Source organism: Hemibagrus wyckioides, linkage group LG14, assembly GCF_019097595.1.
Source record: "Hemibagrus wyckioides isolate EC202008001 linkage group LG14, SWU_Hwy_1.0, whole genome shotgun sequence".
Classification (NCBI taxonomy): Eukaryota; Metazoa; Chordata; class Actinopteri; order Siluriformes; family Bagridae; genus Hemibagrus; species Hemibagrus wyckioides.
The window spans coordinates 8,402,170-8,421,797 of NC_080723.1; the positions used below are offsets into that span (position 1 = coordinate 8,402,170).

At 40.3% G+C, this 19,628-nt stretch overlaps 1 protein-coding gene across 2 annotated transcripts in view; it reads right to left on the bottom strand.

Moving 5' to 3' along the window:
* apaf1 (apoptotic peptidase activating factor 1) overlaps positions 1-19,628 on the bottom strand; it is a 41,201-nt gene that overhangs the window by 18,500 nt on the left and 3,073 nt on the right. For both annotated transcript variants that reach the window (XM_058408029.1, XM_058408030.1), the window contains exons 3-23: positions 19,350-19,530; positions 18,892-19,089; positions 17,910-18,099; positions 17,278-17,390; positions 16,915-17,046; positions 15,497-15,735; positions 14,489-14,656; positions 14,147-14,278; positions 13,482-13,595; positions 12,415-12,599; positions 12,130-12,256; positions 11,822-11,947; positions 11,500-11,640; positions 9,436-9,561; positions 9,203-9,352; positions 8,329-8,457; positions 7,162-7,287; positions 6,491-6,610; positions 6,160-6,285; positions 545-670; positions 37-168 (exon numbers count right to left, since the gene is read on the bottom strand). In XM_058408029.1, the coding sequence (XP_058264012.1) occupies positions 37-168; positions 545-670; positions 6,160-6,285; positions 6,491-6,610; positions 7,162-7,287; positions 8,329-8,457; positions 9,203-9,352; positions 9,436-9,561; positions 11,500-11,640; positions 11,822-11,947; positions 12,130-12,256; positions 12,415-12,599; positions 13,482-13,595; positions 14,147-14,278; positions 14,489-14,656; positions 15,497-15,735; positions 16,915-17,046; positions 17,278-17,390; positions 17,910-18,099; positions 18,892-19,089; positions 19,350-19,530 (3,081 nt within the window). The remainder of the gene's footprint in view (positions 1-36; positions 169-544; positions 671-6,159; positions 6,286-6,490; positions 6,611-7,161; positions 7,288-8,328; positions 8,458-9,202; positions 9,353-9,435; positions 9,562-11,499; positions 11,641-11,821; positions 11,948-12,129; positions 12,257-12,414; positions 12,600-13,481; positions 13,596-14,146; positions 14,279-14,488; positions 14,657-15,496; positions 15,736-16,914; positions 17,047-17,277; positions 17,391-17,909; positions 18,100-18,891; positions 19,090-19,349; positions 19,531-19,628) is intronic.

The following is a 19,628-nucleotide window of genomic DNA, read 5'->3' on the forward strand; positions in this document are numbered from 1 at the left end:
GATGCGATTTCGACAGTCAGTTATGCTGATCGTTACCTTGACAGTGCCATCAAATGACCATGACAACAGAGCAGAGGATAAAGAGGACACGCTGAGAAGATGAAACTTTCTAACTGGCTCCTCATGGCCTTCTAATACCAGACACTGTCCAGTCATCCACCTCCACACCTGAGAGAGAGAGAGAGAGAAACAGAGAGATATAGAGACAGAGATGGAAAGACAGATATGGAGAGACAGAGAAAGGGGGGACTTTTAGAAACAGATTTGTTTTATGGTAAATGATTTACTTCCTTACATTTTAATACAAAAGAAACTCTCCGTATACTATCAATCTTAAACTAGGAGATAAAAGCCTTTGTTTTATCAACACAGCTGTAAATCTGTTGACCTTGGTGACTTTTTGTACGTATCTAGTATTTATCTTTTAAGACTGTTACAGTTTTATCTACAGTAACATGAACACAGGGTGAAGTCCAGTAATAGACATAATATAGCCTATATTTAGAATCTATTCAGTTCTAATATTTCCTGAATAAGGACTTACCCTGATCGTAGTATCCTCTGAGGATGTGATTAGTGTTTGTCCATCATCAGTGAAGAGGCAATGGTGCACAGTTTTGGTGTGACCATCAAGTGTTGCTAAAGTTTTACCAGAAGGAACCTCGAGCACCTGAACATAGACAAACGAGAAAAAGTGTTCAGATGGATAATAAACATAATAATGTGATTTTAAAAATGAATAAGTGTGTCATCAGACTTAAATACAAAAAATGGAAATTGCCCAAAAAGCAGAAAATAAAGCAGAAAATTAATAAGTAATTGTAATCTAGGCAAAAAAATCTTTTACAAAATATCCATAAACAAGACTTGACTTTACCTCTTGTCCACTTGCCCATACATTTTTAGATGGGCTACTGGAATAATGTTTTATTTTTTCAGACATGTAGCCCAAAAAGTCAGTAACAAAAACTTGTGAGGAACTGGAAGAATCTGCACAATTAGAACTTTAACATAAACTATATGACTTAAAAGTATATGCACCCCTGACAATCACACTCGTATGTGGTTCTTCTCTAAACTGTTACCACAAAGTCGGACACAGTTGTATTGAATGTCTCTGTGTGCTTCACTGGAACTAAGAGACTCAAACCCTGTTCCAGCTGATAATGCCCCTGTGCACAAAGCAAACAGCTTCATGAAGACATGGTGTAGAGGTTAAGGTTGGAGTGGAAGAACTGGAGTGTCCTGCACAGAGCCCTGACTCTGACTCAACCCCACTGAACACCTTTGGGATGAACTGGAACACTGACTGAACCCCAGACCTCCTCACTCTCACAACATCAGTGTCTGATCTCACTAATGCTCTTGTAGCTGAATGATCACTAATCCCCACAGCCTCCCTCCAAGTCTAGTGGCCAGAAGAGAAGAGTGGAGATTATTCTAACAGTAAATACAGAATGAGATGCTCAACAAGCACATATGGGTGTGATGATGATTGGTCACAAACCAATTGTTACTTCTACTTTCTGCTATATTTTTGTTTCTGTTTCTGTTCAATTGGTGAAAATTTACATCGCACATCTATGCTTGGACTATATTTTACAGTGAAGCAGAAAAACCCATGTCTGTCTGGTCCACTCAGGTTCCGTCTCACCTTCCAAATGCCAAATCACCTCCTAGGTGTGACTGAGTGTGTGAACATGTGTGAACTGTGTTGGACTGGCATCTGGTCCAGTGTGTATTCCTGTGTCCACGTCAGTGTTCCTGGGACACACCCAGTATTTATTGTAACCCTGACCAGGATAAAGCTTATGCTGAAGATAAATATGTGAATAAACAATGATGGAGATGTATATGTAACGGTGTATTAAAGCTGTGCAGCGGAATGAGCAGCAGATCATTGCCTTCTTTCTCCTGACAGTAGACATCATGTGGTATGCTGTTGTAGAGGTAGCTGTTCACTCTAACAGTAAAGGAAACTTGCGCTGCACGATTTACAGCCTCGGGCCACTTCTGTGTTGTACTGCATGATTAGAGAATTACTCACAACCTGTGTTCACACAGGCCATTATCATACGTCCTGGGTGATCCAATCACATGCAGACTGCCGGGATGGACAGATGGACAGACGTTCACACCCAGAGGAATGAGAAATGCTGTAAATGTAAATCCCATCCTGCACATTTATCACATCAGTCATCATTTATTTGCATATATTTCCAGCCTAGCCTGCTAATGAAACGAACAAGAGACGCGACGACAAGCAGCTGCTTTCATCTCTGCTGTTCTAGCATCACCTTTATTCATTACTATTTGTCTCACAATGATTACATATTTTCCAGCCTGGGCAACGATGCAGGAAATTAACTGCTCCTCTTTTGCTGTCCGGAAACGAGACACGCTCCATTCACGCTACAAATGTAACGTGTCCTCGGATCACGACGTGTCTTCGAGACTCATTTTACTCCATCACATCACCTCACACACACACTCACACACACACCTGTGATCTGTTCACCCAGGATGCGTGTTAATGCTAGGTGTGAACGGAGCCCAGATTGTCCTGCTCCTGGATGCTGCGCTCTTTCGATCTGGCTGATTTAAAAGCCGAATACCTTTTCCACAGAGCGGCTGCTTCCAACGCTTCACTGAACTGGAGTTCAACCCAACTTGTGGAGCTGTTAATATCCTGAACAGATGGTTGCTCAGCAGTATAAACCACACACACACACACACACACACACACACTCTCTCTCTCTCTCTCTCACACACACACACAGCACCATACTGTACCTGTACTGTTCCTAGCCCTAGTGCCAGCACTAATGTATGCTAGAGACTCAACAGCTGCAGCGCTCTCCACCTCATGCTCCTCATCACATGCCTAATACTCATTCTTCCTGCCTCAAAGAAATACACAAATACACACACACACACAAACACACACCTAGACACACAACAGAACTCATGGTACAAGAAAATCCACAACATGAACATTTCTTGACCTCATACTATGACTTGACTATTGAATTATTTCCCCGGTGCTACTAACTAACGCAGGGAAGTTTGATGACTTTCAATAACTCAGGAGTGTGTGTACACTTCCCTCTGCTGGACATACGAGCTACTGCATACTCCTGAGTGACATGGATTCTTGCCCTTTTGAACAAAACAAAAAATTCCAGACCTTTCGAAAGCTGTGTGTTTTACAAAATATCCATAAACAAGACATGACTCTCTTGTCCACTTGCCCATACATTTTTAGATGGGTTACTGGAAAAATGTTTTATTTTTTCGGACATGTAGCCCCGAAAAGTCAGTAACAAAAACTTGTGAGGAACTGGAAGAATCTGCACAAGTAGAACTTTAACATGAACTATATGACTTAAAAGTATATGCACCCCTGACAATCACGCTCATATGTGGTTCTTCTCTAAACTGTTACCACAAAGTCAGACACAGTTGTATCAAATGTCTCTGTGTGCTTCACTGGAACTAAGAGACTCAAACCCTGTTCCAGCATGACAATGCCCCTGTGCACAAAGGTTGGAGTGGAAGAACTGGAGTGTCCTGCACTGAGCCCTGACTCTGACTCAACCCCACTGAACACCTTTGGGATGAACTGGAACACCAACTGAACCCCAGACCTCATTCTCACATCAGTGTCTGATCTCACTAATGCTCTTGTAGCTGAAAGCTGTGTGTTTGATTCTACTGGTTGTAAGGTTGTAAACATCATCATGAAAAGCGGGCGATGTCTGAAGAGGTTTGCGAGTCGGTGTGGTGTGTGGTGAGTCTTTATGGCGCTGACAACAGAATTTCCATCTTGTCATAAATGATTATCTTTTCATTCTCACAGTAAGACATGAGACATGTCAGTAGAAATGTATGGAGTTGGTCAAGAATAGAGAATAACGCAGAGGCACTACATTTAAATAAGATGTTAGATTAAATAAGATGTGAGATAATCACCACTTTTGCACCTTTGCAGGTTTTTTATATAATTCAAGTTGCAATATTGTGCAGTATGAGTGTTTCAAAGTTTTAAAAAATATATTTTTATGCCTACAATTTTACTTACTGCTTTATGTCCTGCTATAAAAATGTAAATAATTAAAAGGAATCATGGATGAATCTGGAAACGAAAAAATGGTTAATTTCCTTTCTTTCTTTCTTTCTTTCTTTCTTTCTCTTTCTTTCTTTCTTTCTTTCTTTCTTTCCTTCTTTCTTTTTTCTTTCTTTCCTCTTCCAAGGACATGCTTCCAACAGCGCTATTTAAAATGTCACACGTGCCACAGACATCCACAGCATCTGTTCTGAAAATGACAGCAATTTCACGCTGATGCTTGGCTCTAATGTATCTTAACATTTGAAAGAAAGTGTTCTGACCGAACTGCCTCACCGCCTCTCACGGGACCTTTATGTTGGATGAGTGTGTTTTGTTATGACAGGAGATGGAGAGGCTGAAGGTGAAAAAGAAAAAAAAAATGCTGATGCTAATGGTGGTCAAGGCTAAAGGGGGTTTATTAATGAACATGTGGAGGAGAAGAAACAGTTCCAGGGGGGATTAGGTAATCTACTCAGGGGGAGAGAGAGAGAGAGAGAGAGGCAGAGGGAGAGAGAGAGAGAGAACTAGATAATGAGAGAGAGAGAGAGAGAGAGAGAGAAAGACAAAGGGAGAGAGAGAGAGAGAGAGAGAGAGAGAGAGAAAGACAAAGGGAGAGAGAGAACACAGTCACAGAGATATAAATATAGAAAAGAAAAACAGAGCAAAAAGGAAGGAGTAAGTAAAGGTGTTTCATTCAGTCCTTGTGATGTCATTCTGATTGAGGATTCTGACTGAATGATTTCTACACATCCTCAAATTCTCTATACAGAGGGCCATGAATATTTTGGATGTTGACAAAGTTATTCTTATTGTAGTGTCTAACACAGTGCAGTGGAACTAAAATTATAAATAATAAATACAAGCTCTACAACACGGAAACCATTAATAAACCTCAAAATCAGAAAAAAATGATCTGAAGCACAGTGTGTGTGTGTGTGTGTGTGTGTGTGTGTGTGTGTGTGTATGGCTGCCAGTGAAACTGATTCCCTTATTTGATTATCTGCTCACATTCAGCCTAATGCTTTAAACTCATTAGACAGAGCTTCAGACTGCAGATGAACAAAGACCTGAAGCTCACTTCCAAAGCAATACAACACTTTTTTAAAGTCCAAGTACTGGAATGTTCTGCAGTGACCAAGACACTCACCTGAGATGAGTCCAACTGAGCTGCAGTTCACTTACTAAAGATAACACCGATTATAAAACTCCCAAAGAACAAACAGGAAGTGAATGCTACAGTAAAGACCTGGAGAGCATCATCATGAAAGAAGCCCAGCGTCTGATGATGTCTGTGTGTTTCCAGACTTAGAAAGGATTCAAGTAAACAAAGTAAATCATTTATGTTGTTAGTTCATGCAAATACTTTTGGTCCCTAAGGGACAATAAAGTGCTTTAAATCCTACACCGTTCACCCAGTTCAGAAATACATATCCTCAAATTAAAGGTGAAAGCTGTTTAACAGTAACTCCAGTACACTGTGATAGACAGCTAACATTACAATGTGAAATTATTTACAGACCTGACCGTATGACATTCACACAGGATTTACACAAACATAACCTGTAACACACACTGATTTAGATCTTATAGTTAACTTTATCAGAGGAGTGTTTACTGAGTCCAGTACTGGACACGTTATGTACTGGACACGTCTCCCAACCAACACCTTTATTTTAAAATGTGCCACTTGATGTTTGTAGCTGCTATGTTGGCCAGCATACAGCCGGAGAAAATGATTTCTTTTGGTTACTGAATAAGGTGCAGAAATAGCATTAATTAGTTAATGACTATGTCAGTGGAAGGTCCTAGAAAAATGTATGTGTGCAAAACAGACCGATCTAAAATAGTTGCATACGCTGAACAGCTGTTCACATCAGATCTCATTACAGAAGGAAAAGACGTGACGTCCTCGAGCAAGGTGAGCTGTATTTTTACCCACAGTACTTTGCACTTTCCAGACCTGCATATGAACACCTCAGGAGGGAGAGATCTCAAAAATAAAGAGCTGTGAGGAAGCAGAGCAGAGACGAAGGTGTGTGTCGTGTGTTTACCTGCACGCTGCCCTCCTCCATGCCCAGCGCCACGGTACGCTTCTGCCTGCACATCCCCACGCAATGAATCCTCGATTTCTGTGTGGCAGTCTCCAGCACTACACTACCCTCTGGGCCCGAACGAACCTCAGCACACACACACACACATACACACAGTTATTGGAAGGATAACATGAAAAGACTGACCATGGCATAACACTACAGAATGATAGAGGGCACACTCATTGCTTCACAGAGACCAGAAGATGAGTGTGAGGTGTATATCTACATCCATCTCTCTCTCTCTCTCTCTCTCTCTCTCTCTCTCTCTCTCGCTCTGAGAGGTCACTACCTGTATTCTGTTCCGGCTATCAGCTGCCGTCACCATAATGTCCTCCTGACTGAAGAGAACGTCAAAGTCTCCTTTTAGAGCCACGGCTGAAGAAGTGTGCACACGCTCAGTCTCCCACAGCTACAGCAATCACACACACACACAAACACAAAAAGTATGAACAGCATAACCCAGGATTCTGTTTACACAGTTTACAGTCACCCAGAGGAATTATTTCATGTATAAAAAAAAGTACTTTATTATATGTCCACTTTATTAGGAACCTAATACTCCTGCACATTTGCGCAATATTCCAAATCTGAAATACTCAAAGACTCATCCAATTAAGCAAGCCCTGGTGATAGAGATGACATTTCCAGTCTGATGAATGTTGAGGACATAATCTGAAGCTCTTGTCTTGATTGTAGGCATTTCACTGCTGCTGATGAAATAATTCCTAATAACGGTCAGTGTATTTTAATATTTCATTACATATTTTAAAGGTGTGTAATAATGACCAGGATAAGGAATTATACTGCATATAGTGTACAGTATTAAGTTTTATAGAATAAAGTAGGCAGTAAACGAGAAGCTGGACACATGAGGTATGTCTAGCTACGCTATGTTTATTCTGAGGCGACGGTAAAGATGAGGTTTATGAATATAAATGAGGAGAGTGTGCAGGAGCTTACTCTGATAGTCTGGTCATCAGAGGCTGAAAGGAGGAGCGAGCCGCTGGGAGAGAACTGCACACAAGGCACCCAGCTCAGGTGTCCACTGCATTCAGCCATCTTCTTATTAGTCTCAAAGTTCCACAGCTACAAACCACACACACACACACACACACACACACAGGAATATAAAACTGCTGAAGTCATATTTCATTCACAAATTCTAACAGCTTTTTATTTTTCCTAATATTTATCAATTTTTTTCTTATCTAACTTTATGCACCTCCTGAAGCAGACTCCCTTCTATATCTAATATGACTTAAGTAAGCAAGATAAACTATTTTATCACAGCAATGTCTTCCCCAAAGTAAAAAAATATATATTTTTGAGGCTACAGTCAAGAAAATATTAAATGGCTCTTGTTGTCAGATTTACTTTAGCTTCTGGGTTTGATATATTCCTGAAACTTTACTGGACACATTATCAAGAAATATTATAAATATAAAAGTTCTTCATGTATATGAGTGCTTCAGCAGCATTTTATTATAATGACTAGAATAATTCAGGAAGATTGTCTGTTACGGGTTGTAGGTTTTTGCTACTCTGGTTGGTGTTTCAGGATAATTTATTCATTGTACACTGAAGAAACAATTATCTGCATTTTCCATCCGCCTTCACCTCCATCACCTGAGAGATATCAGCACAGCTGAGATTAGCTACAGCGCTGACAGCTGCACCGATATTCTGTACAACCGCTTGATTGCTTGATTATATTCAGTTGCACTTCAACATATTCTTGTTTGAGACACAAAACTGTACACAACTGGTCTTGTGTGTTAGTGCACAACTGAAAGGAGAAGAAATATCTGCAGAGTGTGAACATTTCTCACATCACTGGGTTTAAAGAAGCACTGACCAGTGTTCAGAAACGTTCCTACACAATCACAGCAGTTAATTCAACACCAACATCCTCCAAGAGCTTCAACTTAGTATATTCAGCACTTATTACAAAATAATCAACAGATAATTTGCATTTATGGCTTTTGGCAGATGCTCATATCCAGAGTGACTTACAGAAGAGCTTTTGTCTCCATCAGTCTCCATCAGGCTGTTCTGAATTAATTTGGAGAATGATTTGGAGAATGAATGCAGTGTGTGTGTGTGGTTTGTAGCTGTGTATTAACTGACCTCCACAGTGCAGTGTGACAGAGCTAAGGCTAGGAGCTGACTGTTGGGACAGGCTTGACAATACTGGACTGTGCTCAAACGACTTGTTCGAATCTCCAGCAACATGTCCTCTGTTGCTACATCAAATACCTGCAAAACACACACACACACACAGACAGACAGACACACACAAACATACACACACACACACCGAGACACACAGAGACAGACAGACACAGAGACATACAAAGACAGACACACAAACACATGCACACACACACCCACACAACGAGACACACAGAGACAGACAGTAACACACACATACACACACCAAGACACACAGACACAAAGAGAGACAGTAACACACCGAAACACACATGCAGAGACAGACCGAGACACACACACACACAGCAGGGTTATAATCAGCATGGTTATGATTTGAATTTCAGACACCTTGAAGACACCAGAATAAAGAACCTCTCCCTGTTCCCTGCTACTACAGAGCTACAGAGATTCCTACACAGAGTTGCGGGGAACCTGGAGTCTATCCCAGAGGGAATAATGTGGGGACACAATCCAACAACAAAATTCCATTCAATTCCTATTAATTAAAATCCTCCTTGACTAAACCTCCTGAGACACACAAAAGCGAGAAAAACAAAAAGACAAAAATCCGTACAGAGCTTTAGAACAACGGGCTCCGGGACAGTTCAGGGTTATTAACTTGGTTCAAGGGTTTTATGTATAAACTGACTTTCTTAAAGAGAAACCCAATGTTCTTCACATAACTTTTAAAGTATCCAAGAATTCATGTTGCTAGATTTAAGCTTTATGAGAAAGTATCCCTGCATCTAAACGATGACGTGGATGGTGTTGTGTGTTAACGATCACTTACAAAGACTGTGTTCTTTGCAGCAGTGATGATGCGCTTGCCGTTAGCTGACCACGTGCTGCACTTTACACAAACACTTGCTTCATCGCCCTCTGGAAACAAACTGGTGATGTCGATAGACTTCCACTCGTTTGCAGAGGTCATGTCAAACAACTGAAACACACACACACACAGAACACATCACTCAGCAGAAAGTAAATGATGTATCTGAAAGCTACTTTTTTTTAAAGTCACACCTTCAGCGTTCCATCGTCCGAGGAGGTGGCGAGATAGGAGTCGTCTGGAGAGAAGCAGCAGTGATTGACGCCATCGGTGTGCCCGAACATGGTGTTCTGAGACGTCTGCTTGTTCACGTTCCACACCTGCACAAGGCAATATATGAGGATTTCTTTCACTGGTTCTTAAAATGAAAGTCCGTGTTTGTGATATTATCAGCAAAAAGATTGTTCAGCTTTTAGACCAGAAATATTGCTTTAAAGCAAAAGAAAACCATAACATTGAAAAGTCTCTGCTCTGACCTTAAAGAAGTTCACTTCCAGAACAAAAATTTACAAATAATTTACTCACCCCATTGTCATCCAAGATGTTCATGTCTTTCTTCAGTCATAAAGAAATGATGTTTTTTGAGGAAAACATTTCAGGATTTTTCTCCATATAGTGGACTTCAGTGGTGCCCATGAGTTTGACCTTCCAAAATGCAGTTTAAATGCAGCTTCAGAGAGCTCTAAACTATCCCAGGTGAGGCAGAAGGATCTTATCTAGCCAAACAATCGGTCATTTTCTTAGAAAAATAAAAAATTGTATACTTTTTAACCACAAAAGCTCGTCTAGCACTAGCTCTGGGATGCACGTTCGCAATGCTATGTACTACGTAATCACGTCGAAAGGTCACACGTGACGTAGGCAGAGCTATAGACCCAGTGTTTGCAAAAAGTTATACAGTAGTGCCCTGTTTTACATCGTTTCGACTTACATCGCTCATCCTTAAATATTAAATTGAAAAATTAAATGCAATTTATGGTGCAAACTAAATTCTTGTTAGAAAATAAATATTATACTCATATAATACATACATACATACATACATACATACATATATATATATATATATATATATATATATATATATACTTTATATTTCATATAAAATACTTATATTTATTCATGTGTCATTATAAGGAACATATACAGCACTTTATGGGACATTTCCAACTTACAGCAAAAATCAACTTACGTTGCGTCTCTTGGAACCAATTAACGATGTAGGGCGGGGTATGACTGCATATCTTTGTGTACGTTTTTTGTATAACTTTGTGTCATTCCACACGCAAAAACTTTGGAGTGGTGCTCCTTCTACACACTAGTAAACACTGGTCCCTGTATGTCACGTGTGACCTTCCGACATGATTACGTAGTACGTAGCATCGCAGATGCGCATCCCAGAGCTAGTGCTAGACAAGCTTTTGTGGTTAAAAAGTATACTTTTTTTTTTTTCTAAGAAAATGAACATTTTCCTCAAAAACATAATTTCTTTACAACTGAAGAAAAGTTTTTGGTCTGGAAGTGCATTTCTCCTTTAAGAAGCTTTACGGCTGTCATCTTCTGTCTTTATTAAATATTTAGTAAGGACTTGTACACAGCTATTATAAAAATTAAGGGACCTATGAACAAGATGATCGGTGTAAATCATTATATTTTCTTCTAGGAAGCATATAAATATCTTAAGTAGCTCCAGACGTTCAGCACTAAACAAAACACGGACAAAATAAAAATAAGAGAAACAAAATAATAATTTACACCGATTAAAATTTACACCCCCCTCAGGCTCTTTAGGTGTCATGTTGCCTGCTTGAACCTCAGTGAATGTTTACACCTGTTTTAATCATTTGTGTATGAGTCCCTGAGTTGTTCTCAGTGTGAAAAGATGGATCTCAACATCATCTAGCCGTTGATCCTTCAGATAACAACAAACAGTATTAAGAATCAGGTGTGTGTACATTTCTGAACTGGTTTAAACATCTGTTATGTGGTATAAGTGATATTAAAGCACAATCTGAATGATGTTAAGGGGTTATAGAACATTTCTCTGCTCTAGATTGTTTGACACTGAACTTTAACCTTCAGCTGATTAATGTTGATCATGTGACACTTCGATGGTTTCTTAACACTTAGCTTTCTGATCATGTAACTGCTGATCACTGTGATGGGGTTCAGGGCCTCAATGCTCAGTGTTTACTGCTGAGGAAGCTTTAGTGGTTTCTTATGTCAACTGTAGCAGGTTGTCGCTTGGCTCCTCCCACCTTGGTGTTGGTGAATTTGTCCTTGGAGCTGGTGGCCAGTAGGATGCGCCGTTTCTTGTTTGTGAACTGGCAGTGGTTAATCTGCTCCTCATGCTCAACATCAAACATGCGCACCAGTGTGCCTTTTTCTAAACTCCAGATCTAAACAACACACACATACACACACCTACATTTGTTATTTCCCTTAAAATAAAATAAAATCAGATTTGTATTTTAGTTGCCAGACATTTGCACTACTGATGCCAAAGGACAGAAAAGTTTGCTGTTTTTGGGTCTAACAGAAGAAAGAGATGTGAGAGGAGAGTCTTCAAAGGAAACACACCTTAACTCTCCTGTCACTGGAGCAGGTTGCTATTTGACGGTCATCAGGGGAGAAAGCACAACACAAAACTTCATCATCATGTGCCTGGATCTCCTGGACCTTTTCTCCAGAGGTACTCTTAAACACCTGCAGTGTAAAGACACACAGACACACACACACAGATGCCCACAGGCATACATAGAGACATATACACACACACATACACAAACAGAAATAAAAAGCAGAAATAAATCACACATATGAATTAGGCTACATAACATTTCACGCTATGTTTATAAAAAAAACACACTAATCCAGTCTGACTTTACCCGCAGACTCTTGCTGGCACCACAGGAGGCGATCTTGCTGCCATCTCGAGAGAAGCACGCATAGTAGACAGAGTTCTGGTGAGGATGCAGCACAAGCCGTGACAGACTCTCCAGATTGCTCTTGTTCCTGATGTCACAAAACCATAAGTTTGAGTTACACAAAAGCACATGAAGCATTTACAGCTTGCTAAATGATTTCATCTGATATCTGCTTTGGAATCCAGACTGATTCCCAGTGATATCCACTGGGAGGATATACAGTATGATTGAGTATGGATGGCGTACACCCAGTCCAGGTAGAGCTGCCCCCTGCTGGCCTTCTCCTGAGCTTGCAGAAAAGCTTGTCTGTAGACCTCGGAGGTGTGCGGCTGAGCCAGAGCCAACTGCAGCACGTCAGGGAAGGGCCTCTGCTCCAACTGATGTCCGTTCAAAGACAAAAACTCCTGAAACTGCTGCCTCACCTCGCTGTTCTGCAAGAGCACAACACACACACACACACTAGTCTAGTCACTAGTCTAGTCACTAGTGTGACTAGAGGGTTTACCTTTACATTTTGAGATGGGCCATTTCACTGTATCTCAGTTCATAGAAATATAAACTTTATTTATGATATTTATACAAAAAGCCTTTCACATGGAATGCAAGGACAGTGGACAATGCAGGGTGTGTAGAGTGATGTGTTCATGGATTTAGTTTTTATAATTTTATAATATGTCAATGTAAATAAATGTATTAAAGCACAAGATTTGTCCTGAGCTTCCAAATGAATTGAGTACACTGCTTTATTCCTCACAACTGCACCTCCCTCCCTCTCTATCTCTGTCCCTCACTCTGTATATCTCTCCCTAGCTCTCTGTTTCTCTCTCTCTCTCCCTCTCTCTTACTTTCTCCCTCTTTTACTATGTAGATCTCTCCCTAGCTCTCGGTTTCTCTCTCTCTCCCTCTCTCTCTTTATCTCTCTCCCTCTCTCCATGTTTCTCTCTCTCTCTTCTCCTAACAAAAAACTTCACACTGCAACCTTTTTTAAAATCTGTTTATTTTTATTTTCATAGTAAATGAAGAGGATGAACAGAGTGTTTGTGTGTTAATTAGCTCACTCACACCTGGAAGCTGTGACATCCTCTATTCCTATAGAACCGTGATGAGACAAACCAAATGTTTTGTTCACATTTCGCCCTCAATGCTACTATATTCATAGCTGAGCATTGTGCCACCCTCTGTTATCATCCTGCTGGTGCTTTCTAGACAAGTATGGTAACATTCTTGGATTTTACAACTATTCTTAGCATTGGATCCAAGTTTAACATGGATATCGGTGCAATTTCAATAGTATGAAGCGAGACAGGACGTACCTCTTGGTCGAGAATGCCACCATGCTCCACGTAGTCATTGATTAAGTGGGCGGATCCCATTACCTGAGCCTTATTCTGTACCCAGTCTAGTGAGAATATCAGGGAATAAAGCTCCTGGAGGGACAAAAAAAGAGACAGAGAGAAAAATGATCAGTCAATTGTTTTAGGCAAATTACACCATTCGACCACTTGTTAGGTTATGACTAAACTAAAAGACTGCTACTCTTTCTTAAAATAAGTATCTGAATGAATGAGACACTGAGCCTGAGACACTAACAGGGCATTTGTCAAGAATAAAAGAACTAGTAATTTATTAACTATTAATTAATTAACTATTATAGGTTCTGTAAGTTTTCTGGATGATTTAATCAACCAGTCAAAAGAAAAATAAATCTACAGGAAAAAAAGTGTGTTCAGTTTGTCGGATAGATTTTGTAAGGCATGTTGTAATCGCAGCATACAGCAACGTTAGTGCAATCTTCCATGTCTATATTTGTCCATATTGTGCAGCTGTAGTGTAACAAGCATGTTTACAGTAATTGCTTATGATGATGATGATGATGATGAAACTAAAGAAAAAAAAGATACCTCTCTGATATGCTTGTTTATTTGTATCTGTAGTGTAGTGTGTAGTGTGCGTTTTATGTGGCAAGTACAGAATTCACCTTGGTCAGCCCCGCCTGTGCCATGTGATGCGGCAAGAAACGATACCAGTATAAAGCTTCCACGTCTCCAGAAACGGGCGGGATTCTCCTGTATGCTTCCTGGTACTGACTGACCACTTTAGCATGCAGCTCCTTAAATAAGACGACATTTAAAGGACAAAATACAACAATACAAATCATTACTGTTGTTGATGGAGTTCAGTAGAATTTAGCTAATTCAAATGCAAGTCATTTCTGCTGCAGCAAAACACAGAGCTGCACATCATGCAACGCTGACAGACAGACAGACAGACAGACAGACAGACAGACAGATAGATAGATAGATAGATCCTGTGTGCTCACCGGTAGCTGTTTGCGGTTCTGCTCTGTGAGGAAGTCGAGCTGCAGGTCGTGTAGGAAGTAGAGATACGGCCGTTGGTTACAATCCCGAAACAACAGAGATTTGTTTACAAACTCCTGGAGGACATCTTCCACTTCCTCCAGCTCCAGACCCCACACCACAGACAGCACCTGTAATCACCAGTTACCAGTCATCATTCAATGTGGTAGCTTACTAGTTAAGGTGTTGAATCAGAAGGTTGTAAGTCTGATTCCCAGGTCCACCAAACTGCCACTGTTGGGCCCTTGAGCAAGGCCCTTAAAATATTAGTCGCTCTGGTTATTGGCATTTACCAAATGGTGTAAATGTTTCTTCATCTTCAGTAATCATTATGGCAGTCCGAATTACTATGTGGCAAAACACACACACACACACACACACACACACACAAACCTGGAAAGAAAGCTAATCCAGCAGGGTTTAAAGACTCTCGGTACAGCACAGTAACCTGGACCCTGGATCTGTGAGGAGGAAACGCTACCCAGTGTGTCACCACAACACTCACAAACACTCAAATTCATCAAACTTCACAATGCATCTTTATCTACAAATCCTTATCGGACTATTAAAAGTTCTCTTCAGTGGATAAAAGGTTTCTTTTTAAAACTTCTGGATTTTTCTGACTTGACCAAAGGCTGGGCTCACCCAGTATGTTTAGTGCTGTGTGGGAATTTTTTTTATTCCCTTCTGATTGATATCTTTCAAGTGAAACAGCATGCATTCTTTGTGGACCATGGTTTCAGAAGTCAGATAAACCAAGAAGATGTGAAACTCGTCATTTTATTTGAGGATAATCAGAATCATTGAATTGATGACAGCTGGATGATAATTACTCTTGAACATGAGAGTGAATGTGATTATGAACCAATCACAGCCTTTTTCGTTTTTCTCTCACAAAGCATTTTCTCTCTAAATGTTAGGGTCAACCACATAATTCAACATGCAGCTTAAATGTTATTCCAGCAGCTGACCTTGGCAGGCACTTTGACATCCTTCTCCAACACGCTCAGATCTTTGTAGAGCTCTCGGTGATCGTCTTCGAGGACCTGCAGACTTGCGTCCATGGCCTGATCCAGAGCCTCATAGTCATAAGAGGAAGACTTGCGTATGCGCTTGAATTTCTTCTTTCTCAACTGCTCCAGGTAGTAGCCCCAGCGGTCAGGAAAGTCTCTGAGCAGTGCTCCAATCAGAGACACTACCAGAGGAGAACCTGGGAAAGACAAAACACACTCACCAGTAATGTCCAAAAAATAAAAAATAAAATAAAAACCCTCCATTTAATCTTCAGATAAGAAGACATATCCATTATGCCATAAGGCTTCGTAACACCTTGTTAGCTATATTAGCTCTGTAGGTCTAGTTTAATTATTATTTTTATTTTTATTTTTATTATTATTATTATTATTATTATTATTATTATGATTATCATCATTATTATTATCAACAATCAGACCAAAAGCTATTATTCCCTTTTATTTGTTCCAGAATAATTCAGAAAACAATAATTATTCATATCCAGAATTACTGACACTGTTTAAAGAAGTTGTCCCTTTGTGCCCCCTTCATTACTCAATTAAACTATTAACCAAATTAGAAAGCCATTTCTGAAGAGAGTCATTTTCTCCAAGCAGAGAAAAACTGGAACCAGAGGTGGGCAGCTCTTCCAAAATTCCTCCACGCATGCTTCAACATCTAGTCCAGAAAGTCACAACAGAGCTCAGATGAACGTCTAAGAACCTGCTTATCCACAAGAGAGACGCTAACCAACAGAAACATAAAGGCTCGTCTTATATTTCCTCAAAATTCACCTTGTTGATCCTCAAGCCTTTTGTTCTGTGGACTGATCTGTGGTATGTGGAAGACATGGGTCCTGCTTCATCTAGAATCATACCAACAGTGAAACATGCTGGTGATAGTATGATGGTGTGGGGATGTTTTGCTGCTTTGCCATAACTGAGTGTACCGTGAGTTCTGTGGTCTACCAGAAAATCCTGACTGTGTGTCTGATCATCAGTCCGTGATTTGAAGCTCAAGCACAACTGGGTTATACAGCGAGACATCAATGTGAAGCACAAGAGCAAGGCCAACTCTGAAGTAAGAAAATTAAGGTTTTGTATTGGCTGAATTAAATCAATTCAGCAAAGACGTGCGAGATAAAAACTTCCCCACAGTGATATGAAAGACTCGTCTTGAGATTGGTTGCAGTTGTAACTAATGAATGTGGCACAACCAGTTATTCAGTTCATTGAGTTCTATAATAAAAATGATATTAAGTTTTATATCACGTCTTGTATGAGGATCAGGGCAAGAGGAGGCAAATACTTTTCATGGCACTGTCTGCTTAAATAGCTGGCATTTTGAAACTTTAAACCAAATTGCGAGTGTATACCTTTGCATTCTTTCACGATGCTGCGAGCCTGCTCTGGTAGAGTCTGAGATTTCCCGTTGACATACAGAGCGAGAATTTCCAGAGCTGTCTCGTCATCCAGTCCACTTTCAACAGGCACCTTGAACCTGTGACCTACAGACACACAGTTATAATGCGGTTGAAATAATGATACATGACCAATCACAACCAAAATTTCTAACAATTTATCCTTAAAGAAAAATGTGTGGTGCTACTGCATGATGAAACAAGGAGCATCTTAACTCTGGGTCACAGAGCTACACATTTAATTTAAGATGCATATTGGATTATAAAGACAACAACAACAACAACAACAACAACAAATACAGTAAAACATTTCCCTACCGCTCACTGAGTCAGTTAGGCTGCTGTTCCGAGTGGTCAAGAGAACTCGGCATTGGATATCGAATGCTCTGAGAGTGTAACTGTCCCACACATCATCCAGGATCAACAGAGACCTGCAACACAAATCACACATCTGGGAATGAAGCAGACTGAGGACTTCTGCTCACCGAGTCTAGTCTTCTATATCGCATTTTAATCATCGTACACTTTGCCTGTTTTGACTTATCACTAAAAAAACTTCAAAAGATAAGCTTCTTCTCCACAATAAAATGAAGGAGAAGTCAGTCGTGTTCCAATGTTAATGTGGTGTGATCTACGCAGGTGTTTTGAATTCTCAGATAATACCAGACACTTCCAGGACGCCCAGCCCACTTACCTAATTGGTGACCTATTTTTTATTAGGTCACTCAAACTGCAATTCAGACAAAAATGTTTCTGAAATAGTCGAAGGGATGAAGAATTTAAAATGTCAAATCGAATGTTTTAACTCATGTTAATGGTGATGTGGCGTGAATGATAAAGTGAGTTAATATGCTGGTTTGTTTTGACTCGCTTTCTCCTGTTCATCACTGATCAGCATCAGCAGAGGAAACGTCAACACGCGATGTTTGTAATTCTGATGTTTAAATCACCTGGGACACCTGCGCAGCATGAGGAACCGCAGACGCTCTTTGGCCTCCTCCACTGAGCTGGGTGGTCTTAAGCACACCTCTGAACCTTGAACCTGCTCCAGCCTAAAGCACAGAGACTGCATCCTCACCAGGAGATCTGCTTTATCGCACTGTCCCACTGACAGCCAGTGAACTCCATCAGGAAAACACTCTACACACAAGAAAGAGAGAGAGACAGATAGCCAAGTGTTTATGGCAAACAAATCAACATACATTTTAACAACAGTAACAACAATAATAACATTGCTCTGTTAAAGGCTTTGTCAGCTATGTACCAAATCCATCAAGTTACTTATAACACACCATCAAACCAGTTTCTATTCACCTCAATTATTTATTTCTTAATCATTTTACCTTTTCTTGTAATTTGTTTACAGATTTTATCCTTTTTCATGTGCTGTTGTGCTCTATGGATAAAGCTTTACCATTTATGGAGTTTTGTGGGCATCGCTAAATGCAAATAAGCTTTAGTATGGTCACAAAATGATTCATCAACTTATGCACATGAATGAAAAATAAACCAGTGTCAGTGTGAACTACTTAAATAAAGGTACTGAATCTGGCAAGGGTTTTTTGTTCGCTTTGAGAAACATTTAACTTAAAAAAAAAACAGGTTTAATATGTGAATTACAAAAAGAACTGACCTGCTCCAGGACATGCCGGCTTTTAATAAACACTGCTAATCAGTGCTTCGTGCCATTTACACTATCCAACAAGATGCAATTTGCAATTTCATTTAATTTTTGTCTTCATTAACTATTTTGTCTGTTTACTTGTTTTCTGAATCGTAATAAATAAGCGTAAGATCAATATTAAGGGAAATATGCAGTCATGCTCTGCAATAGCACTAATGTATGTGTTATAAGACATGAAAACTGCAGATGAAATGCATCAGTCTTCCACTCTATCAGGTGAGATCATTTACAATATCTAAAAAGTGTACCCTTGATCAGCGCCGGATCTCTCACAGCCTCAGCAGCAATCACTGACTTCCCCGACCCGGCCATGCCGAAGACGGTGACCCATCCTGAAGCTTTCTGCAGCCGCTGCAGCCTCTGCCGGAGCACATTAAGCAGCACGGGACGATTCACGAACACCACGGGCCTCTGGGGCACGCCCCCTTCACTCAGGATCACCTGCACTGAAATGAAACCACACACAGATCAGACTGTAATACACAACACCTAAAGTGTAGTGAACGTCACTGAATGAACCAAACAGGAAAATGCAGTATTTTCGCATTACATTACAGACATTTTTTTTTTATTACTACCGCATGAGCAGGACAGGAAGCAGTGTTACTGCCTCACAATTCCAGGTTTCCCAGTTTCATCCGTAGCTCTGTACCAAAAAGTAAGTTATAGCGTAAAAGGAAAAAAGAGGCAGTTTTGTGTATTTTACCTGAGTAAGAGATCCCGTTAAAGTAACCCTCAGGGCCGAGCTGTGGCAGGTCACTGTGAAGCAGCCCGGCCAGATCTCCGTAGCTCTCTCGGATCAGTGCGTTGTAGAAGGAGATGTATGCCCTGTTGTCTTTGCACAGTAAAACCTCCAACAGTGCTGCTGCTTGCTCCTTCCTGGTGGGCTGCACATACACACAGATTTTAAACACTGTACATGTTGCTCTGCAAAAATCATTTAACTTAATATTACATTAAGTCCTATATGTTGTTTTGAAATGAG